This window comes from Balaenoptera musculus, chromosome 3 (genome assembly GCF_009873245.2).
Source record: "Balaenoptera musculus isolate JJ_BM4_2016_0621 chromosome 3, mBalMus1.pri.v3, whole genome shotgun sequence".
NCBI classification, from domain to species: domain Eukaryota; kingdom Metazoa; phylum Chordata; class Mammalia; order Artiodactyla; family Balaenopteridae; genus Balaenoptera; species Balaenoptera musculus.
In genome coordinates, this window is record NC_045787.1 from 169,469,128 (window position 1) to 169,493,112 (window position 23,985).

Consider the following 23,985-nt stretch of genomic DNA (forward strand, 5'->3'; position numbering starts at 1 on the left):
CATCCACCGCGCCCCGCCCCACCCCCAGCTCCAGAAGCCGCGGGCCGTCTTTCTGCAAGGAAGAAAGCGTTGTGGATTAAATATATATATATTTATATCTTTACTTGTCAAAGGAGCGTCCCTTCCGGGAAGGGCCAGAGGACGCTCAGGACCGCCCAGGGGTGGGGGGACTCGCTCCACTGTCGGGGCTGGAGCTTGGCCGCGGGGGTGGCCCGGCCCCTCCGGAGCGGGCGCCAGAAGCGGGTTTCGTTGCGCCGGGGAAGTCAGCGGCCTGCGATGCCCGGGCCGCGCGGTCAGCGGAGCTGGGTAGTGGGGCGCCCCCCTCCCCCACCCTCCAGGAGGCCGCAGCCCGCGCCCTTGCCAGGCCTGGCCTCAATTTCCCCGACTGCACACCGCGGAACAAGGTCGAAGTTTCCTCACTAGCAGGGGGCGGGGGGGTGGGGACGGACGGGTTGTGATCGCGAAGGAGCCGAGAGACCAGGGGTTCGGGCCTGAGGGGGGCGTCTTCGTGTCCCCAGCCCCTTCTGGCTGCGCCTCCAACTCGGCCTCTCCGTATTTACAAGGTCGGCGTCCTAGGCTCCAGGCCCCCAGCCCAGCTCCGGGACCTGCACGCGATCCCCGGCGCGCAGAGGGAGCGAAAGCAGGCGGAGGGGGCGGGAGGAGAGCGAGCAGACCTCCAGAGCCCTGGGGTACCCTAGCCCCTGCGGGTCACTTTCCAGACCTGGCAGGAGGTGCGGGCCCAAGATCCGCAATCCGGGCGCCCCGCGCGCCAGCCCGGGCCTGCCCGCGACCACCCACCCGGAGTCCCAGTGGTGGGGGTGGAATTCTCTCCGCTATCTGTGCCTGGAACTCCCGGGCCCGCGGAGGCCGAGCTGCTGGGGGAGGGGGACGAGGACGCGGGGCCCCAGGGAACCCCCCGCCGGCCGCGGGCTCCCGGTTCCGGTGCCCCGGCGCAAACAAGCGCAGTGTTTGCGGAGAGCGCGGCGGGCGGCTCGGCCCAGGAGCGATGAGGATTCGATGGAGCCGCGCGGCGTGGCGCGGGCAACGGAGCCAGGGCGGGCGTGGGGATCGATCGGGCGCAGCTGTCGCCGACACGCCCGCGGGAGCATCCACCGCGCGGGCTAGCGCGACCGGGCGCCCAGCGACCGCGGGCAGGAAGTTCGGACGTTCTGCCAGCCAGCGGCGAAACCCCAACGTCGTGGCGCCCCAGGTTCGGCGCTGGGGTGTCCACACACCCAACGTCCGAGAGTGGAACCTTCGGGCGCCGTGAGCGCAGCCGGGCCGGGAACCCCGGCCGGGCAGGAAAAGTCTAGCGCCCTCCCCCCACACCCCCAATCTAAATAAAGTCCTCCGACCCCGCCCGAACGAAGGCGCAGGAGTCGGGCGGAGCACTTGGGCCCAGCCAAGTGCGAGCCGGCCAGGAGTTGGGGCGTCTGCAGGTTTGGGGGACTGTACCTTGGGCTGACACGGATCTCGAGCTAGGCGGGACTGGAGGGGGACATTAATCGCCACTATTTATTAAAACCTCGCTCTAAAAAAAAAGGAAGGTGCGCAGCGGCTGGTGAGTTTCATTTCCGTGGGCGACAAATCGAATCACAGCATCAGCCGCGAACCGTGCAGGGGCCTAGCGGAGGCCAGGAAAGGGAAAACTTTGAGTATAACACCCCGCCCCCTATATTTTTGGCTGCGATCTGGAGCCAAAACAACAAGGAATGTTGCCTGTCCAAGAAGAGAGGAGGTGGACGGTACTGATTCGAGTTGGGGCGGATTGGGGGTGTTGAACCGGAGGAGATGGCTGGGCCCCCCGGAGTGGGGAGGAGGCCCGAGCCTCCCTGCTGCTTGCTGGATGCTGCAAGCCCCCGGGTTAGGGAGATGCGGGGTTGCGCTTCCCGGCTTCTCCCAGGCCCGGCTGTGCACAGAGAGGGTGGGCATTGACAGAGGCAGCCCAGCGTGGGCCGAGGCACCCCCAGGCGCAGACGCTGGCTCCAAGCGTCAAACTCCAATTTTCCTGGACGGGATACTGAGGCCAGAGAGCTTCCGCCACGTGGCCAAGGTCGGGGCAGGGGCGAGGATGCGGGTCGCCCTGCCCCTGTCCAGCCCACCCTTCCCCCTGCCGCAATTTGCCTAATGACCCAAGATCGATCAGGGCCCGAGCCACCGGCCCGTCCGTGGTCAGCTCAATTCTGTTTTACTAATTACTAAAAGGCCGCTGGTGGGGGAAGCCGGTTCTGGAGCTCCAGGGGGCTCTCCGCTCACTCTCTGGAGGGTGACAAATTTTTGCTCAGTCTCCCAGGGGGACCATAGCCTCTGCGGGAGTGGGATCCCTGTCCCTGTGGGTGTCTGAATGTCCAGCCTAAAAGGGGTGCAGGGCTGCGCGCACCTGGATGAGCCTGGTTCCCCCGCCAGGCATCCCCGGCCGAGTGGAGGTACTCAGGGTGTCCTGAGGCAGCAGAGGGGAGGGGGCCCCTTCATCTCAAAGCTGCTGGTCTCCCTCTTTCAAAATGGACGCTTTCCCCGTTAGAAAAGGCACACATGCTTGTTATAAAAATGAAAGTGATAATCAAGCTGGAGGAAATATTTATATAAAGATGGAGGTAAAAGGCTGCATGGTCCTGACCCCCACAGAGCACCCCTTGGTTGACTTTAGGGGTACTTCCTTCCACCTTAGCTTTCCCACCCATAGAGACCCCCCCACCCCCGCACCCGCCTGATCTGCGCTTGTTGGGCCTGGGATGCGATCATTTTATGAAGGCTGATTGATTTTTAGATCCCACGATTATTTTTAATTATCTGTGATTGTTGGCGAGTGAGATGGGGGGGCGGGGGGCTGGAGCCCCACACAGCCAGAACCCAACCTCCCAGACTTGGAATCTGCATGGGGAGGGGGATATTCACTTGTCCAGACCTGCCCATCTCTGCCACCTCTGTTTTCCTACCTGCAAGATGGGTGTACTGATATATAACCTGAAATTATACATAAATCCTGAATTGAAAAGTTCATGGACCTGGACCTGGGGGCAGTGTTGGCCCTTGGGAAGAATATCAGAACGATCACTGCCACACTCTACCTTGGGCCTGAGGCAGAAGCAAAGCAGCGATGCAGCTTCCCCTTGGGGCTCGGCGAAGAGTGTGTGTGCCTGGGAAAGAGTAGGCAGCCACTAAATGCTGAGTCCTGAGCACAAGGCGCTAAGAGGGGTCCCTTTTAGCCCTATCCCACCCCAGGACTTGGCTCAGGCCATTCTACTGTCTGATCCTCCAAAGCTGGGGGTCAGGCCATCCTGGTTCCCCAACTCTCTTGCACTCAGAGACCCCCACCTCCCTCTCCCGCTATGACGGAAAACACAGATGTGCCCCAGGCTCTCAGCTGGGGCAGGTAGGAAGGCACCCTCCTCCCCGTCAGAGAAGGGGAAACAGACACAGAAAGGGCCCTGGCACAGGGTCCAAGCCCAGTGGCAGTTCAGAGAATCAAACCTCCAATGCGTAGCCGCGTCTACAGGGGCGGGAATCCTGTTGAAGGTGGTGAGGGAGGGGCTGCCCCAATGGTTTGCGGGGAGGGGGGGGAGCGTAGCTCGCTGATAGGGTCTTCCCCTCCCTCCGCCTGCAGATTAGAGCCCTGGTCCTTCCCCCGAGGTGGGGGTTCCCGGGGTACCCTAGCAGAGGGCTTATTAGCTCTACCCTTCCCCTCCCCGTTCTGGAAAAGGCAAAGGTTACCCCCTGGGGCAGATGTAGCAGGGAAGGAGGAAAGGGTGGGGTCGGTTTGGGGAGTCCCTCCTCACCCCACACTCTGGCCTTCAGATGGGGACACCCCTTGGGGTCTGGCTTGGCCACTCCAGACTCCCCTCCCTGATCTGCATCTTATTCCAATAGAGGGATCACCTTGGGGGGGGGGTCTCTCTGAGTGTGGGAGGCCCTCTCATTTATCCCAGTTCCCAAGGATCCCTGGGCCTCACCTGTCTCCACATGGTGAGGAAAAGGAGCAGCCTCGCTCCTCCCTAAAAGAGAAACCCCAGGGAGAGCGTGGAGCTGGACCAGGGGCTTCGTGGGAAGCTGGGAGGATGTGTCTTCGACCTGCCTGCTCTGGAGGGGGAGGGGGGTTCTTTAAGAGTCACCCCCAAGCTGCTCCCACGCTGGAGATGAAGGAAACTAGAAGGACCTGGAAGTGGGAGGTGCCTTGGGCACCCCTGAGTCCAGGCGCTCCATTGTACAGCTGGGGAAACTGAGGCCCAGGTGCCCACACATGGGGGCAGATCCAGACACTTGGGAGGCACAGGCCATGACCCAGCCTGAGGACCCCCTTTCAGCACACTCGCTCCAGACAGACCTTTGTGGGGGGCTGTGACTCCCTACCTGTGCTGAGATAGAGGGCGGTGAGCGAGCAGAGGGCCCACCTCCTGGGGGGTCTGTGTGGGTTGAGGGGAGCACGATCACAGACCCCCACTCAGCCACACTCCTGCGCACTCCCTAAAGATGGACTCCTGGGTGCCAGGTAGGAAAGTAACCTTCACGACCCTCGGGAGAGACAGGGAATCAGAGACCCAGAGACGAGGTCCCCAGTCCCAACTCGGCAGAGTCTGTCCTCGACCCCCGCCCATTGTCCCCGGGTACGACCAGTCCCCAGGGGGCACGGCGGAGACAGAGGCAGGGGACCCCAGAAGCCTGGAGTCTGGCCCACTCCGGCCTGCCTGGCACTGAAAGGGGCCGGGGCGGGCGGAGAGCGAGGCGGCGGGAGGCGGCGGCGAGGGGAGCCAGTGGGCGGGGGCACTGACGTCAGACCCGGGCCCGGGCGCCGGCGGCCGCTCCCCCGCCACATCCTGGTGGCCGCGCTCGCAGCCGGGCCGGGCCGTGCGCCGCTCAGCCGGGCAGCCTCGCGCGCAGCCACCGGGGAGCGGGCGGGGGCCATGCGTCGGCCTTGAGCGCGCCGGGCCGGCGCCAAGGAGCGCGCGCGGCGGGCGGGCGGCCGAGCCGGCGAGGGGCCCGCGCGAGGCGGCCGAGCATGGAGCTGAGCCTGGAGAGCCTGGGGGCCCTGCACGGCGTGGCCCATGCGCAGGCGGGCGAGCTGCTGAGCCCGAGCCACGCGCGCTCGGCGGCGGCGCCGCACCGCGGCCTGGTGGCGCCCGGGCGCCCCGGCCTGGTGGCGGGCATGGCGAGCCTGCTGGACGGCGGCGGCGGCGGCGGCGCCGGGGGCGCCGGGGGCGCGGGCGGCTCGAGCGGCGCGGGCGGCGGCGCCGACTTCCGCGGGGAGCTGGCGGGCCCGCTGCACCCGGCCATGGGCATGGCCTGCGAGGCCCCCGGCCTGGGCGGCACCTACACGACGCTCACGCCCCTGCAGCACCTGCCCCCGCTCGCGGCCGTGGCTGACAAGTTCCACCAGCACGCGGCGGCCGCGGCCGTAGCCGGGGCGCACGGCGGCCACCCCCACTCGCACCCGCACCCGGCGGCCGCGCCGCCCCCGCCGCCCCCGCCGCAGCGCCTCGCGGCCAGCGTGAGCGGCAGCTTCACCCTCATGCGCGACGAACGCGCGGCGCTCGCCTCCGTGGGCCACCTCTACGGGCCCTACGGCAAGGAGCTGCCCGCCATGGGGTCGCCGCTGTCGCCGCTGCCCAACGCACTGCCGCCCGCGCTGCACGGCGCCCCTCAGCCCCCGCCGCCGCCGCCGCCGCTGGCCGCCTATGGCGCGCCGGGCCACCTGGCGGGGGACAAGCTGCTGCCGCCCGCCGCCTTCGAGCCTCACGCCGCGCTGCTGGGTCGCGCGGAGGACGCGCTGGCCCGCGGGCTGCCCGGAGGCGGCGGCGGCGGCGGCAGCAGCTCGGGCGCCGGGAGCACCGGCGGGCTGCTGGCGCCGCTGGGCGGGCTGGCGGCGGCCGGAGCGCACGGGCCTCACTCCGCCGGCGGCGGCCCGGCCGCGGGAGGCGGCGGCCCCGGGGCGGGCGCGGCGGCCGAGGAGATCAACACCAAGGAGGTGGCGCAGCGCATCACGGCGGAGCTGAAGCGCTACAGCATCCCGCAGGCCATCTTCGCGCAGCGCATCCTGTGCCGCTCGCAGGGCACGCTCTCCGACCTGCTGCGCAACCCCAAGCCCTGGAGCAAGCTCAAGTCGGGCCGCGAGACCTTCCGCAGGATGTGGAAGTGGCTGCAAGAGCCCGAGTTCCAGCGCATGTCGGCGCTGCGCCTCGCAGGTAGGAGCGCGGCGCGTACCGCCCGACCCTAGGGGTCCGGCTCGGGGCTCCCCAGCACCAAGGAGTGCGGCAGCGGAGAGCTCCGGCTCCCTCCCCAGTCGGCGGCCTTGCGCCCCGCCGCCCTCTCTGGACCCCCTTGCAGGAGGCTAGAGTGTGATCTGCGCCCCTGCCCGTCAGTTCCGTCAGCAAAAGGGGGAAAAGGATTGTGCCGCCGTCCCTCCCGTAGACTCCCGCCCAGCCCCTGCGGGCACTGGGAGCGGGTCCCTGAACCCTTTTTAGACTGCTGGAGGATCCCCAAGCTGCCAGCAGGGTCTCTCATTGTGTGTGTGATGTGTGTGTGTGTGTTTTAGGGGGTGGGTGCCCCAGACGCGCCGCCGCTTTCAGCTCGGGGTGCCACTCCCCTCCTCCCAAACGGCCCCTCGCTGCGCCTCCAGCCCCGGGGCAGAGCGCCGGGACCGTGCACCGGGTGCCAGAACCTTAGCAGCCAGGGCCGGGCCCGCGCTCAGCCCCCGGCCCCAGCGCGCGCTTCTTTGTAGCTGGGCCTCCGCGATCGATAGCCCCCTCCCCCTCTCCGGCCGCTGGCAAAGGTCACCCGAGAACGGGCGGGGGAGGGGCAGCCCGGGGGACCCTCGGCCCGCGCGGCCCGGAGGCCTTTACACCCCAGCCGGCCGCCCGCCCCACGCGTTTGCTCCTGGTTAGGGTGCGCGCACCCCACCGGCCTCTCTTTTCCGTTTTGTGTTTCTCTCGTTTCTGCTTCTTTTTCTGTCCGGCGAACTGGGGTCTATGTTTTTGCTCGATCTCCCTTTTCCTCCTGGTCTCATTCTTTCTCCTTATCTCTGTCCCGCTCCCTCTCTACCTCTCTCTGCCTCTGTCTCCGTTTCTCACTCACAATGATGCTTATCCCCCCCCTCGCTCCCTCCTAGCTGACAACAGCTGGGTCCACATCTGCCCCCAGAGAGCCGGCGGCCAGGACCCCTTCTCCTGGGTGTGCGTGGTGGGGTGCAGGAGAGCCCCCACTCTCACCATGGTGGCCTGGCTTGTGTGGGGGGGGTCTTTTCCTGGCCACTCTGGGGAGGGGCTGCAGCCGCCGCAGCCGCCCCAGCAGTGGGGACAATAGCGGCCCCGGGCGCCTGATCGATCGATTCTCTGCGCACAGGGGCGAGTGGGGCTGGATGGAGTGGGCTGGGGCTCGAACCAGGCACCCCGTAAGCGGGGAGGCAGGGAGGGACTTGGCTGTGAGGGGCCGGGCAGGGGGGCTGGGGAAGAGGGGGTGCTGTTGGGGGATGGAGAGGGGTCGGTGTTCGTTGCTCCCCTCCCCCCAGGCGTCCTGGACAACCTGGGGGACCTGCACCCACACGCGGGCCTCAGTTGCCCCTTCTGCAGAGCAAGGTGACTGCCTGAGCCTCGGATAGGCTTCCTAGATTCTCCACATGGGGGACTAAATCCTCCTTTTATGTGGCAGGTAACCAAGTGCGTGGGAAGGTGGCCGTGAAATGTTAGAAATGGCATCAGGAACCTGGACGGTCTTGTGTAAGGGCAGTACCCACTCTGTCCTGCTCATGACACATGCAATGACACAGGTGTGCTCACAGGGGACACTCAGTCACACCAACACACAGCCACAGCCTGCCGTATGTGATGCAGGTGATTAGGGAGCAGGCCAAAGGCATGGCTTTGACGCTCAGGTACTAAGCAGCCCTCAATGAATGGGGTCACTTGTGAGGTTTGACTTATTGCACACTGGCCACCTTCGGCCTCCTCCCCGGCACATGTATTTTGGGGACATTGTGTCTGACACGCGTGTACCCAAAGGACACACCACTTCCCATTTTTGTCCACCGTCACTGTCATGTAACTAACTGGACCTCTTTGTGGTATTTGAGTGGCACACTTCGGGGCCACCCAACAGATTGGCCAGGGTGTCTTAGAATGACAAGCCTCAGGTGAGAAGTCCCTGTGGCGGGTGCCTGCTGTGAGGGATCAGCGCCAGCCATCAGGGCACTAGCTCCCAGAGTCGGTGTAAGTACGGGGAGGGCAGGGGAAACTGAGGCTGCATTTGCATCCCAGCCGGGCCTCCCCGACTTCTGCGGCGGCAGCCAGATGCCTCACCTCTCTGAGCCTCGGTTTCCCCTTTTGAAGTGGGAGTCAGAATAGTGGCCGTCTGAGGGGTACGTGGGGGAAATGGAGGGGATGAGCGCAGGACCTGGCACATGCTCAGGCCCAGGGGACATTGAACCGCGACACCCGGCCTGTCCCCGACTCCTCCAGGCCGCTGCCCACGTGTGACCCACCCACCCCACCCCCCGTCCGCCTGGTCCGCGCGCCCGGCCCTGGGCCCCCGCCACACCTCTAGCGCGTTCAGGACCCTGTCCACAGCGCGGGGCTGGCCTTAGGATGTCAGAGGTGGCCGGGCCGGGGTAATTAGGCACCAACCGGCCGAGAGGCCTTTAGTTCCGGTCGCTGCGCAAATGAAAAGCGGTTAAGTGGCGGCAAATCGCAGCGGTTGGCGGGGGAGGCGGGGCGCATCCCTCCCCAACGCGCCGACCCACAAGCGACAGCACAAAGCACCTCCCGGCGCCCAGACCTGCACAGTCCAACCCCGGCAGGGAGCACTCACCGCCGCCCTCCCTCCTCCTCCGCCCCATCCCGGGCCCAGCGAAAACCGCCCACCTTCCCGGGACCCTGCAGCTCCGCGCCCCAGTCCCACCCCCTCGCGCTGGCCCTCCTCCGGCCTCGCCTCTTGGCCGAGCTGCTCCGGTCGTCCCGTCCCGTCCGGTAGTCCCGTCCTTGCGCTGGACCAGGAGGGAGAAAGACACACGCAGAGACAGAGAGAAAGAGAGATAGGTAAGGAAGGACAGAGAGTGGCAAAAAAAAAAGAAGAGAGAAAGTCAAAGAGAGAGACAAAGAGACAGAAAAGGAGAGACTGGAAAGGGGAGTTGAGAGGTCCCAGCGGCTGCCCGTCTGCCGGCTTCCACTAGTCTAGATCCTGTCACCTCCCAGCTCTCCTGCCTCTCTCCTTCCCGGCTCTGGGGCTGAGGAGGGAAGAGCAGTTTCTTTGTTTCTCTGAAGCACCCAAGAAATCTGGCCAGGTAGACCTGAGGGTCCCCCACTGCGTTGCCCCCAGGCCTGCCTGTTCTTTGTGACTCAGTTTGCCCACCTGTACAATGTGTGTGCACTGGGGGAGCCAGGCTCTGAGTCTGACATTCTGAGATTCTGGGGATGGCCCATCCTGCAGCCCCCCAACCCCACTGCCCTTGGGGGGTGTCTAGCCCTACTCCACCCCAGGATCCTCAGTCCCACAGCTTCGGAGCCGCCGCCTCTTCGAAGCCCTCCCCGACTCTGTCTCAAACAGTAATTACGGGAGAGGGGCTGGGGGAGGGGCTGGCGGACTCCGCGGGGGCGGGGCGGTCGATGAATTCGAATTACCGTCTCTAATTCATCACCGTCGCCGGGTCGATAACTTCGGCCGTCTTCAAATATTGTTTAAATTGCAACTCCGGAGGAAAAGTATTTTTTGTAACTGATCAGAAAATATATATAAAATATCAGATGGTGGCGATTGAAAGAAGGGCCCTCTCCTCCTCCTCCTTCTCTCCTGCTGATGAGCCCCAGACCCAGAATCCCTGAAGGTTGTGGGAGACCGGCTGTGGGGGAAACTGAGGCAGAGAGGGAGCCATTTCCGGAGGTGACAGGGGTGGGCACGGTGAGGGCAGATGTCAGGGTTGGCGGTGGCTTTGCAGTGCGGTGGCCAGGGGCCTGGAGTCTGGAAGGGATGGTGATGGAAAGGGGAAAGACACACCAGCTGCCCCCCGCCAGGCTAGGACAGGCTTTTCCCCCACCCCTCCCCCCATTCTGCAGCCACCATCCCCAGATAGGTGTTGAATGGGGGGGGGGGGTCCTGAGGCTGAAGAGACTCAACCCACAAGGTCCAATTCCGGAGTCCCACTTGGGGGGACACTATCCATCCCCCCCGCAAGCACTCTCGACCCCCTCTCCCCTCCCCCATCCCCCCACCCCCACAAAGACCAATGTACCTTCAGTAAAACCTGACCTTGATCCACCCACAAGGGTCCACACCTCTTACAGACCCCTCCAAAAAGCCACCCCAGCAGAGAATTTGGAGACCTGGCCTCACCCGGTCTCTGTCACTGACTGATCTTGGGTGAGGGTCTGAGTCTCAGTTTCCTCATCTGAGAAATGGACAGAATCAGATACCACCTCCTAGGTGTTTGTTGAGGTTTTTCTTATCAACCCTGGCCCCCCCCAGAGCCCCTCAGAATGTATTCACAGACCCTGTACCCTGAGGCCACATTGCTTAATCACCCACTCACACCCACATCTCCTTGTCTTTAGGGAGGACCTGGCAGCCTGTGCTTTGTGGGACCCACAGAGAGTGGGCAGGGGAGCCAGAAGGGGTCTGGGACCTGGAGGGGACACTGCAGGCCTCCTCAGGGAAGCAGGGAGTGGGGGGATACTGTCTGGGGCTGTGTGTGCCAGGGCCATGAGGGGCTGTGCATGATGCCTTGGGTCCCCCAAACCAGTCCCTCCTTCTAGACCACAAGACCCAAGTGGGGCGGCACCAGTACCCTGCCCAGGTTCACTGATTCTGGCTTCCACTTCCATGCAGAGGGGGATGGAGAGGAGAGGGGTAGGTTGTCAGATGGGGAGGGGGCGGGATGGGATGCCCCGAAGCCCTCCCCCTCCCCCTTGGTTCACTCACCAGAAATGAGGGACCTTTTAAGCCAGTTTGGATATTGAGCCCATTTTACAGACCAGCAAGCCAAGGCTGAAAGAAAGGTGCTTGCCAAAGCTGCACACTCAGGGTGACTCAGAGCCTTTAGTAAATGGGGCTTGAGATGCTCAGGCTCCCACCTCCCTCAGAGATGGGGGGACATTCCGGGCAGGTGGCCCAGCAGAGACAAAGGCTGGGAGGGGAGCTCAGTGGACTGAGGCCAGGGACAGGAGGGAGGCTCTCAAGGTCATGTCAAGGTCCAGTTTACAACACGCTTGGGTGACCCTTGGGCCGGGAGGGCAGGCCTGCACTTTTCCTTCCGACTCAGAGTTGGACAGGATCACGGACCCATATGAGTCCCCCCAGGAACCACCAGAGACCCTGGGGATGGGGGCCGGGTCCCAGTGTCCTCCTGCTGAACTCAGAGCCACCTGCTTCTGCTTTTCCTGGTGAACTGCCCCCTCTTGGCTGCCAGCCCTCAGGGGGAACCTGGGCCCTGAACTGGAGGTCCAGCCCTCCTTGGACCCAAGTCCCGATAGTCCCTTCCTGCCTGAGAGACAAGGATGGTCGTTCCCACGTCACAGAGAAGCGCACAGAGGAATCTGCCGGGTGAGGGGCTGGAGCTGGGCTTTGGCTCCTTTATTCTGAAGTCCCCCTAGCTGAAAATCCTAGGACTAACCAAGACCCAGCCATTCTCCCTAAACTCCCTCCCTATCAACCATCGCCACTCTAGTCTGAGCAACCCACCTCTGGCCGCTGCCTTCTCCTTGCTGGTCTCCAGGCTCCACTCCCTCCCCTGATGTCCTCTCTCCAAAGCTGGAGGGGGCTTCTTACAGTAAGTCAGAGCTCATCATTCTTCTGCTTAGTACCGTGCCTCATGGCTCCCAAGAGCCCAGAAGTAGAGGAAACTTCCTGCCACGGCCCTAACTTTCTGTCCTGCATCAATGCAGGTGGAACCACCAAGGACAAAGGCTGGGAGGTGGGAAGCCAGAGCTGCTGTAAGGATGGAGGCTGGACTGCTGCGGCTGGAGTCTTTGTACGTAGCAGCAGCGAGCTCAGCTTAACCAGGGAAGCTCAGGCTGGTTTGAATCAAGTGTTTAATTAAATATGGCCCTTGATCAATAAGGAAGGCTGTGCTCGTGGGGGAGGGAAGAGGCTGGCCGGGAGCCAGGGGCAGCCTGGGAGACCTACCTGAGCTTGGGCAGTCCAGGGACACCTGCGGCCTCATTTTCCCCTCTGCTGAGTAGGTGTGGACATGGTGGGGCTAGGAAACGGGACTCTCCTGCTGCTGATGTCTTGCCCTATGGACAGATGTAGGGTAGGCCGGGGGTTTAGACCTAAAGAGTCACACGCACAAAGCCACAGATTGTCAGCAGATGGAAACAGACAAGGAGAGGCGCCCATGACCGGCGCGGGCTTCTGGAGAGAGGGGACGGAAGTGTAGACATGCCAGTGACACAGTGTAGATGCATGCAGGGAATGCAAGCGGAGATGCGAAGGAACAGGGATGTAAGTGTAGATCCTCACGGGACACAAGTGTAGACGCCCACATCCACACTAGGGCAAGTGCGCGCAGACTCCGGCCCAGGACCCCCACCGCCCTCCGGTCGGGGTCTGGCACATCCCGGCGCTGGGGGCGCAGGGAAGAACCCGCTTCCCTCCCCCAACACCTGCGCTGGCGCCTGGGAATTTTTCAGGGGCCCCCAGCTGAGCCGCTGGGCCACCTCTCCTACCCATCCGCTTCTGGGCAGCTGCTGTCCGGACCCCACTCCCTAGAGCTGGGGTGTTGGGAGAGGGTCGCGTCCGCCCGCGGTGACGGAGGTAGGTGATGGGGGACCTGGTGCAGGCACAGCGGGTTTCATGCTTTTCTACGCACCATAGCGCATCCGCGCCCACTAGGGAAGATGTCAGTGCCTCAGATTCCACCACCAGGCCAACGCCGCCTCGCAGTGCCAGCAAAGCCGCGGAGTGCAGCCGGGGCCGCCGCGTTCCGCACGTCTGTCCTCAGCGGACGTGGGATCTCGCAAACCCGAAAGGATCTAGTGTGCATCCGTCCTCCACAGGCTGGAGGGACACGGGCGCACGCAGCCCAGTGTAAGGACCCGGCCCCTTGCCCTGCACACCCGCGTCCTCCGAGCCTCAGGGTCACCGGCGCGCCCTCAACAAGCGCCCGCATCCCACCCCGGGGGAAGTCACATCCCACCCGTGGGGAGCCGCCTCTGGGTTCGCCTCCCTCCGGCCCAACCCAGGGCGGTGACGGACTTGGCGCGCTTGGCTGTGCGCTCGGAACGTCGGGTCGCTGCTTCTGGAACGCAGACAGCACAGCGCGGGGGCCCGGGCGCTTGGGGAGGGATGCGCGCGGCGGCGGTCAGGCCCGGGACTGTGGACAAGGAGCTTCTCCTGTGCACCTCCGTTTCCCCAAATGGAGACTAAAATCCCCAGCCCGGCTGAGAACGAAGCACGTAAAGAAAAGCCTCCTGCGCGCGTTGGAGCAACGGCAAAGTCCCTGCTCGCTTCCTCCACCTCCCTCCTGTCTACCCACCCTGTTCTTTAAAAAATGCTGTATTATTTTTTTCAAACAGCGGACACATTCGCCAAGTTCCAAATTTAAGTGGAGCAAGTCCCTTTACTGTAAACCACAGTTTGTATTGCTCCTTCTAAAGAGAGGTTACACTTAATCCGGCAGCCATAATGCACGTACTTTTCCTTTTCCTTTTCCTTTTCCTCTTTTTAAAAAACACCGGTTCTGCTGTGCTTTTGCTTCACCGACACCCGGCACATCCACATCAGGAAAGAGAGAGCCTCGAAGGCATTTTTGCCTGCTGCATAGTATTCTCTTTGGCCATTTCCTTCTGTCTTAAACCACGTCCCTGCCCAATGGACATTTAGGACGTTCCAGGTGGTTTGTCGTCGCCCCCAGGGCCGCAGTGAGCACGTGCAGCACGACAATTTTGCCTGTGAGTTTATCTGTGGCTTAGGTTCCCAGTCACTGAAATGATGGGTCCTCCTCCCCCACTCCCCCCCCTGCCCCCCACCCCCCGCCGGCCTCTTCTGCTTTGGCTTCTCTATGCTTTTTCTTATCACAGAAGGTTCCTTTCCTGTCATCTTTTTCAAATCCATTTCCAACTGTCGGCCGCTGTGACTCTTAACATTTTTTTAAAAAATAAAAGCTCTGTGTGCAGTCGCTGATGAGGTTTGCCCCCGAGTGCCTGAATGGGGGGGCGGGTCTCAAGGCGTGAGATCTGCCCCTGGACACCCCCGTCCCCCCATCCCCAGGCGTTGCAACCACCAGATGGAGCCCCCCGGGAGGGGCAGCCCAGAGCCCAGTGGAAACGCTCATTTCCCTGATAAGTCTTTGAAAGGCTCAGAACTAATTTGAAAATGGGGCCATTAAAATCCCATCAGGGGAAGCAGGGGGGTGGGGAGGGAGGCTGGGTGACAGCCAAGGTGCGTTCAGAGGCTGGGGGAGGGGGAGGTGTGGACCTGGCGGGCAGGGGAGGGGTGGAGGGGCAGAGAGTGGAGAGGCATCGGAGACAGAGGAGGGGCTGCTGAGACTTCCAGGGGGTCCGCATCTGAGGGCAGGGTCCTGGCTCAGCACCGTCTCCCTGGAGATGACTCCCCTCCCCCCACCCATGGGAACCTCTTCCCGGTGCCCTGAGGGGTGCAGGCTGTGGATAAAGCGGGGTCCGAGGCATGTACATGCTCCAGGCTCCCCTCCGAGTGACTCACTGTGTGACCTTGGGCAAGTCGTTCACTGTCCCTGGCCAGGGGAAGCCAGCGGGGGATGCTCAGGGCAGCTCAGCCCAGTGGGGACAAGCCGCTAGGGTGGTGGCATCAATGTGGCCCACATCTGGGGCTGGGCAGCTGGTGGCCAGGGTGGGACGTGTCACCAAGGAAACCGGTCATCATCCCAGCCGGGGACCCGGCTCCGTATTGAATTGTCTGCTCCGAGAAGCCGAGCTGAGCGCAGGAGGTGGCCGGAGGGGAGGGAACCGGACAGTGGCTCTGGCTCCCGCTCCCACACCACCACCCCGTGCCCAGGTGGACGGATACTGGGAAGGGGGTGGTACAGGCACACAGGGCCGGGGCCCTGGGGGCAGGCAAGAGTGGCTCTGTGGTGGCTTTGACACTGCGCAGAGGGTGACACAGAGGGATGAGCACAATTGCTCAGGTGCCTGCATCGCTGACTTCTGGGGCCGCCGCCCGGCTGCTGTCCTCCCCTGTCAGACCCAGGCTTTCACGGCGGGGGGAGTCACCCTCCTGATGCCACCTGGCTTCTGCGTCTTCTCCCCCCTGGACTTCACTAGCCCCTCTCCCCGACTGCCCCAAACGTCCCCGATGCCAGCTCGGCCTCCAGTTCCACCTTCCACGCCCAGATCTGTTCCCCCCTAGCCGGGCTCATGTCTTCCCCCCCAGATAGCCCAACCCTGCCCACCTCCATCCCGAGCCGCACAGCGGGGGCAGCTGGCAGCCCCGTCTGGGAACAGTCAGTCATCGGTTTCCCTGTATCTGTGCGATTATTCGGGTGACGTGTTTTCACACCACATCGAGGCTCCGTGGGAGCTTGCACACAGTGCACACAGGAGGTGCTTGATAAGTGTGTGAGAGAAGGGGGGAGGGGGGAAGGAGTGAGCAGCTGCGGGGTCCGCCCTGGCCCGCATTTGGAGCCAGCTTTGCTAACCCCTCGCGACCGACCACTGCGCAGTTGGGACCCTCAACCCCACGGACAGACGGGGACATCAGGACCAGGGGTCGCTGGGCCCGCTCTATAAAGCAGGAAACCAGTGTCCACAGACTGTGTGCTCAGGGCCACTCGGCCCCTGGAGCCCAGGCCCAGCGTCCCCGCTGACGGGGAAGGGCAGGGCAGTGGGGCAGCTAGCAGGCCCAAGGCCAGAAGACAGACGGGAGCCACCCCGGGGTCTCGATGGCCCAACCTACATCCTGTAGACTCAGACCCAGTGGGTTCAGCACCACGCACACTGGCTGTCACACCCAGCAAGTCACGTTCCGCCCTTGATTCTTCACACTGCCTCCTCTGTCTGACATCCACACTGTGTCCCCAACCCCTGAGGCCAGCTGCAAGCAAACGTCACGCTGAGGCCTGCTGGCCCCCGGGTCTTCCCCCGCTGCCCACTGACCGGCCACATCCTCTGAGCCTCTGCCCCCACCGCCCCTCCAGGTCCCCGCCCGCTGCCCACCTGTCTGCCTGTCGCACCGAAGGCTCTGGGTACCCTCCCAGTTCTCCCCGTTCCTCACACGCGTGTGGTCTGCTGTGCGTGGCTACTCCTCCAAATACAGCAAAGCCGCACCGCACACACCGCCTTCCACCCGGCCAGGCGGGCACACCCAACTGATGGGGGACAGACAGACTCCCGCGTGGTCAGCCGGCTGGGGCCAGGGATGGCCCAGGACAGGCACAGCAGGGGCACCCATCCCCCCCCACGTCACCCACCCAGACCACAGTGGGCCTCTGGAGGAGGAGAGGAGGAAGGCGCAGGGTGCCAGAGGGGAGGGGGAGACGGGGGGGAGGAGGGGAAGGAAGGGAGGAGGGGGAGAGAAAGGGAGGGGAAGTTGGGGGAGGAGGGGGGAGAAGGAGGGGGAAGGAGATGGGTGTTTGTCAGGTGGTGATGGGGGTGAACAGGTGCAACCCCAGTTCCCTCCAGTGCGGGCCTGATCCTCTCCATCCCCTGAGGGGCGACTGAATCCAGGGGCACCCCCCCGTCCCCCGCCTGCTGCACAGCCCCAGCTTCTCCCTGGCTGACTGCGGACAGGCTGCTCCCTGCTGAGGGCCCTCCCTGGGGTCCCCCTGCTTTACCGGGCCCTCCAGGGCAGTGGCCAGCCGGGTCTCCCTGCGCAGGGTCTTCCAGTCTGGGCTGAGTCTCCTACCACCCACACAGGGGTGTCAGGCATTGGACAACACAGCCAGCCAGCAGCCTCCTGTGGATACACTCTGTGCTGGGCACCAGAAGGCTCCTAGGGGAGAGAACTGGGGCTCTGCTGAGGGTGAGGGGAAGAGTTTCCTGGGGCAAGGGCAACTGGGGCTGGGCCTTGAGGGATGTCTAGGAGTTCTCTGGCTGAGGCAGCCCAACTCCCTACTCCAGACCTCATTTTCTCCATCCCTCCCCCCTCCAGGAAGATTCTAGGGAAGGTGCTGAGGCTTGAGGCCTGCCCCGAGAGGGGGAGAAACTTCACGGCTGCCCTGCAAGTGGGGCCCAGAGCCTAGCTCCTCCCCGGGGCCCCCATATGGGAGCTGGGAGCCTCATCTCAGCCCCACCATTGTATTCAAGACTTTTCTGGCTAAACCCCTTCTCAGAGCCTGGCAAGGCAGAGATCACGATTAAGACAATTTTCCATTCGAGGAACCTGAGACTCAGAGACCGTCACCATGCAGTAATCCACGGTGGGGGGCGGGTCTGACTGCCCTCTTGGGCCCCTGGAGGCGAGCAACTTTCTAGAAAGGCAGGAGGGACAGAGGTGCCATGGGAGCAAGTCTCCGAGGGTCTGAAATGAAAGGGAACTTGAGGGTCCCCCCAATTCACCTCCCGTTGCCGCCACCTGAAACGCAGACCAACAGGGCCCACCCTCCTACCTGGAGTCCCGGCCAGCGCTGGGGCGGGGACGGCCCCCCTGCCAGTCACTGCGGGAACCGCAGGCCAGACCAGCTGAAAAGCCCGTCATTAGCGCCTACTGGGCTCCCCGTGAGGCGGCTGATTTGGGAAGAAGGTCTCTTCTGTAACGCCTTTGATCTCCTCCAGGGCCTCTGGGACCCCCAGGAGCCAGCCCCAGACCCTCCTCATCCCTGGACTCCAAAAAGACTGATAGCAATGAGGGAAACAGGATGGGGTGTACCTACCACTGGGGTGTACCTGCATCCCCTCCTCCACCTGCATCACTTCTCCCTCCATTTCCTCCTCCACCATCCCCTCCTCCACCTGAATCATTTCTATCTCCATCATCTTCCCCACCATCTTTAAGATCAGAGCATCTCGGAATCAGCAGCTCCAAGTATCAGATTCTCAGTCCCTGGGGTCATGGAGGGTGGACAGGAGAGAAAGTTGGGTCCAAAACCCTCACTCTGTGGCACCCCTGGATAGAGTGGGAGAATGGTGTGGAAAAAAGAAAGAAAAAAGCAGAGGAGGGAGAAAGTTGCAGTATTAAATTGGAGGGGGCGTCAGGGTGGGCCTCACAGAGAAGAGATTTGAGCGAAGAATGGAAGGAGGCAAGGGAACAATGAAGAAACGTGGGAAGAGCGATGCAGGCAGGGACTTCCCTGGTGGTCCAGTGGCTAAGACTCCGTGCTCCCAATGCAGGGGGTCCAGGTCAGGGCCCTGGTCAGGGAACTAGATCCCACGGGCCACAACTAAGAGCCATCACAGCCAAATAAATAAATAAATATTTTAAAAATAAAAAAGAGCGATGCAGGCAGAGGTGGCGGCCAGTGCAAAGGTCCTGAGGTTGGACTGTGCCCGGGGGATGGGACCAGTGTGGCCACGGAGGAGTGAGCTGAGTGAGGGGCAGCAGGAGGAGGTGGGAACAGAGAGGCAGTGGGGGGCCAGGGGCCAAGTGAGATGGGGAGGGCTTGGGCAGTTGACGTGCCCTGAAAAATGTTTGAAGGAGGCAGAATGTCCCATTTTGCAACTGAGGAGACTGAGGCAGGCCCTGCAAGGGAACTGACCCACCCAGGGTCCCAGAGCATGTATGAAGGCCCACCCCACCACACCAATCCCGCAGGCCAGCCCAGCTGGCTCCTCCTCTGCTGGCTGTCATGGCAACCGTGGTTGGTGGTGAGGCCCTGTGTCTGAGGCCACTCCCTGTCTCCCCACCACAGGCTGGGTGGCCCTGGTGAGGGAACCTGGGCTGAGTCCCCCTGTGCTGGGCACATACAAGGTGGACTCTAGGATGGGGTTTGATGGTGTCGGTGAGGATTTTGGAGGAGACGGTGGTGGAGGTGATAAAATGGAGGTGATGGTGGTGGAAGTACAAGTGGAGGAGGTGATGAGAGCAGAGGTGGTGTTGATGACGGAGTTCAGCTGCGGAGAGAGGTGGTGGTGGTACAGTGGTGGTAATGGTGGAGGAGGAGGGGCTGGTGGTGGAATTGATGCAGATGATGGAAGTGATGGTGGTAGATGGACACCGATGATGGTGGAGATGAGGTGATGGCAGAAGAGGCGATGGAGGTGGAAGTGATGCAGGTGGAGGAGGTGGGGGTGGTGGAGGTGACAGAAGCAGAGGTGATGGAGGGCATGACGAGGTGGAAGTGACACTGATGGTGGAGGAGGTGATGATGGTAGAAGAGATGCAGGTGGAGGAGGGGATGGAGGGAGAAGTGATGCAGGTGGAGGAGGGGATGGTGGAGGAGGGGATGGTGGAGGTGATGGTGGTAGAAGTGATTCAGGTGGAGGAGGGGATGGTGGAGGGGATGGTGGTAGAAGTGATTCAGGTGGAGGAGGGGATGGTGGAGGGGATGGTGGTAGAAGTGATTCAGGTGGAGGAGGCGATGGTGGAGGTGATGGTGGTAGAAGTGATTCAGGTGGAGGAGGCGATGGTGGAGGAGGTGATGGAGGGAGAAGTGGTGCAGGTGGAGGAGGGGATGCAGGTACACCACAGTGGCGGGCCCCACTGGAGATCATCGTGGAAGAGGTGGCCGCAGCAGTGGCACCGCAGTGTGAGGCTGCTGGCTGGTGCCATGAGTACCTCCCAGGCTGCTCCCCCAGCTCCTTTTCCCCAGCCCTGCTCCCTGGCCGGTCCTCTGGCAGCCTTGGTTTTCACTTCTGTGAAAGGGGCTCATACCCAGACCTCTCCTCCTTCTGGGGCTGCCTCCAGGGGTGCAGTGGTTTTTAGGGCTGGCTGAGGTGATGCTGGGCGCTGGGGGGCATATTGATGAGGGGCAGGGCAGCGATAGTGAGGACCCGCTGCTGGGGGGCTTTGGGGCACCTCCCATGCTGGCACTCACACCCCCGCCAGGGGCAGGGGCCTCCAGGCCGGCGCCGCCGGGGTCTGTGGGGGAGGGAAGTGGTGACAAAAGCTGCTCGAGGTAAACAGCTCCGACTGGAGCCCAGATCGATCCGGGCTGTGAGGAGCTGTAATTAGATTGAACGCTGGGAAGGGGGGCGAGCGGAGCCTCTTTTTGCTGCGATCGACAAAACGCGAAGTTTTTTCACCACTCTGCTTCGCCCGGCCCCTCCCCCAGCCTCTGCCTCTGGGGCCCCCATTAGGCTCTGGATTGGAGAAGGGGGAGGCCAGGGGCAAAGAGGCGACCCACATCTTACCTCCCTCCCATCTGCCAGTCAACCCTGGCTGCTGTCTTGCCCCTGCCAGGACTTGCTGGGCGACCTTGGGCAAGGGGCTTACCTTCTCTGAGTAAGTAAGAAGGAAAATTCCTGCCCTATGGAATTATAAGGCACTGGACATGTAAAGCTCTTGCAAGCTAGAGCATTGATACAAAGGAGCATTTGTATCTCTGTCCCTAGTGTAAATGCATAGTGAATTCATGAGAAAATTGCTGAGAATGAATGAATGCATGAGTGAATGAATGAATTGACAATCACAACAGGAGGGCAAGAAAGGCCTCTTTTGGAATGTAAAGGCCTGGCTGAGTTTTGACTCTTCCCTGGCCTTGCTGCCTGAGACCCAGCTTTCCCTTGAAAGAGTCGGGGAGGTGGCCTCCTCTCCTGAGCCTCGCAGGCTGGCCAAGTTCCAAGGAGATGGGAGGTCAAGGCAGTTCCTTGTGCTTCCTTCCAGCATTTCTTTAAGCAGATAAAATATGAACAAATGTTCTCACTCCCCTGTTTTGTATACAAAAGGCTGCCCGGTACACTGTTCATCTCCTAGGTTTTGCCTCATACAGTACCAGGATTGCTTTTCCTTTCTTGTACGGCTGTTTGTTTTTCCAGGAGTTAATGATTGCCAATCACAAACTCTTCCTACATCCTCCAACAGAATTCGAAACCAACGCATGTTAGGACATTTCCATTTCCCTTGGTTCTTCTGTTCTGATCTGAATGGGGCTGTCCTCCGTGCCCTTGGTGCCTTTGTCATGCTGTCTTTCAGGCTCTCCCTTCTTCATTTGGGGGGCCTCTTTTCCTTTTCCTCTAGGTTGAATCACATTTCCTGATTCCCACACCTTCCTTTTTTGATTTACTTCCTCATTTTGATGGAACACACCCTCTAGTAGCTTTCTGAGAAAAGGGTATACAGAAGTCAACTTCTGGAGACCTTGAATGTCTGACTATATCTTTAGTCCATCTTCATGCTTATGTTTGGCCGGTCACACAATTCTAGCTGAATACAGTTTTCCCTCAGAATTTTGAAGGCATTGTTCCACTGGCTACCAGTTTTCAAGAAGCCCAAAGCCACTCTGATTCTTAGGTCTCCAAATGGCATGTGGCTTTCCTCTCTGGGACCTTTTATCTTCTTTTTCATCCTGGGTCCCTGACATTTCACGAGGATGAACCTCAGGGAGTGTATTATTTTTCATTCATTGAGCTGAGCATTTCATGGGCTCTTTTAAACTGAACTCTCGTCTTCCAGCCATGGATTTTTAAAATATATATATAAAATTTATTTGGGCTTCCCTTCCTCTAGTTTTGGATGGCCTCTTGCTCAGATGACAAACCTGCACATTCATCCTCTAACTTTGTTATCACCTTTCCCTCATTTTCCATCTCTGTGTCCACTTGTATTTCCAGGGATATTTGCTTTATGTTCCAATTCTTTTTTTTTTTTTTTTTTTTTAATTTTTTTGTTCAGTCACATGGCCTGCAGGATCTTAGTTCCCCGACCAGGGATTGAACCCGGGCCCTTGGCAGTGAAAGCGCCGAGTCCTAACCACTGGACCACCAGGAATTCCCTACGTTCCAATTCTTACGTTGACTTTATTCCAGCTATTATATACTTAAATTCTAAGAGCATTGTCTTCCCCTTTCGTGGTCCTGTTTCATGGATACAGTATTTTTCTCTTACCTCTCCAAGAATCTGACTTATAACAGTGCCTGACCTGTCTGTTTCTTCTGAGAGCATCACCCCTCAATCCTCCTGCCATTTTTCTCACTTTACCTCTCTCTCCTTCATTAGAGGCTTTTCTGAAATGTCCAGTAAGCTCTGATCATCACTCTTCTTTAATCATGAAACCTGAAACAGCCAATCAGAAGCCCCGTGTGTGTTCCAGGTCAGAGGGGGCCAGGGAGGGACGTGGTGCGTCAGTTCACACAGGGGAACCTGTCGTCCCCGAGAAACAAGCCACAGTGCAGGGGACATTCATTTATTTTTGCTGACGTGTGTGGACATTGATCTGGCATGTCATCGGGTTCAGACTGTCCTGGAACCAAAAAAAGCCAGCTTGGCGTGTGGTCCCAGCAGGCCACTAGGCCTGGCAGCAGGGATCTGCTAGTACAGCCTGTGCCACCGGCCACTATGGGGGTGACAGAGTCGCTGGGGCAAGCGGTTGGCGGGGAGGCAGGATAGGGCAGGTGTCCACCGCCCACTGCCCCTGACTGGTATGTGGATGAGGAACTGAGACTCTGGTAGAGTTTGTGCTGATGTCACCAGCCCCCGGGGGGAAGTAGCTGGTGAAGCTCATCTTTTCCACCCACTGGCCCCTACGGCATTGAGGGGAGGGGTCCGCTTTGGAGCTGGGGCGGGGAGGAGCAGGACCACAGGCTCCAGCCCAGCTCCACCACCCTGAGATGTTGCCATTTCCCCTTTGCAATCATCCACCGACCACAGGGCAGCCTCCTGCGGCCTTCCCGGTCCTCCGTGCCAGGTGGCCCTGGGAGAGGGAGGGCTGGTCTCGCAACCCCCCTTAGATCCTCCCAGCTCCAGAAGTTCCTCTGGGGACTTGAGGGGAGCCAAACCTCAGTCTCGGTCTGCTGGTGGGGGGAGGCCAGAGTGGGGGCTCAGATACCAGAATCAGGCAGTGGACGCCCATGTGAGCCTGGTTCAGGGTCCCTGAGCTGGCCAGGCGCCAGAGGACACCAGGGAAGGAAGCATGGACTGTCACCCCCTTCTGAGAACCCTCTTGCCCCATCATTCCAGGGGGAGGTTACTGGGTTTTGTGACACACCTCCAAGGACCTATGAATTAACCACTTCTTTCACCCAGGTCTACACTGAGCCAAATAACTCACATGTAGAGTTTCCATGTCATTTTCCCCAGCACCCCCCAGGTGTGGGCTGCAGAAGGGAGGGCGGAAAGCCACCAACACCTGTGGTGCTCTTGAGGTCAGGATTCTTGGGGGGGGTGGGGAGGGGTTTGGGGATATGAGGCTGGGGAGGGGGCCAGCATGCAGAAGGGGGATGGGAGGGGGTGGCGACCCGTGCCTGTGGAGGTGTGCTCACACTGTGTCCCCTTCTGTTTCTCCCCACCTCCACATCTGCCTCCTCTGTCTCTGTCTCCCCGCCCACGACTGTCTGCCCCCCTTTCCTTCCATTACTGGTGGTCTCTACTCGCTGCCTCCTGGCCTCTTTCTGTGTCTCCCTGTCTCTTTTGGCCCTGTCCCCGGGTCGTCTCTCCCTCCATCTCTCGCGTTTCCCGCGTTATTTCTGTGTGTTTCCTGGTGTTTCTCCGCTCCGGGACGTGTGGCCTGTCTTCTTCCGTCCGGCCGCGCGGTGGCGCTGCGTTCCGCTCGCCCGCCCGCTCGCCCGCCCGCTCGCCCGCAGCCTGCAAGCGGAAGGAGCAGGAACAGCAGAAGGAGCGCGCGCTGCAGCCCAAGAAGCAGCGTCTGGTGTTCACCGACCTGCAGCGGCGCACGCTGATCGCCATCTTTAAGGAGAACAAGCGGCCGTCGAAGGAGATGCAGGTCACCATCTCTCAGCAGCTCGGCCTGGAGCTCAACACCGTCAGCAATTTCTTCATGAACGCGCGGCGCCGCTGCATGAACCGCTGGGCCGAGGAGCCCGGCGCGGCCCCTGGGGGCCCCGCCGGCGCCGCGGCCACCTTCTCCAAGGCCTGAGGCGCCCCGCCCCCTTCCCCTCCCCCCCTCCCGCGCCCTCCCAGCCTCCACGGCCCGGGCGCTGCCCTCCCACGTCCCCCAGCCCCAACCCTGCCGGCCCGGAGACCCGCCCTAGGGGGCGCCTGGAG

At 61.6% G+C, this 23,985-nt stretch overlaps 1 protein-coding gene across 1 annotated transcript; it reads left to right on the top strand.

Annotated features, from left to right (window-relative positions):
- The first annotated feature begins 4,993 nt into the window (after positions 1–4,993).
- ONECUT3 (one cut homeobox 3) lies at positions 4,994–23,857 on the top strand. Its single transcript, XM_036845322.1, has 2 exons — positions 4,994–6,176; positions 23,565–23,857. Exons 1-2 carry the CDS (start codon positions 4,994–4,996, stop codon positions 23,855–23,857), a joined length of 1,476 nt encoding a protein of 491 aa, XP_036701217.1.
- Positions 23,858–23,985: the final 128 nt, after the last annotated feature.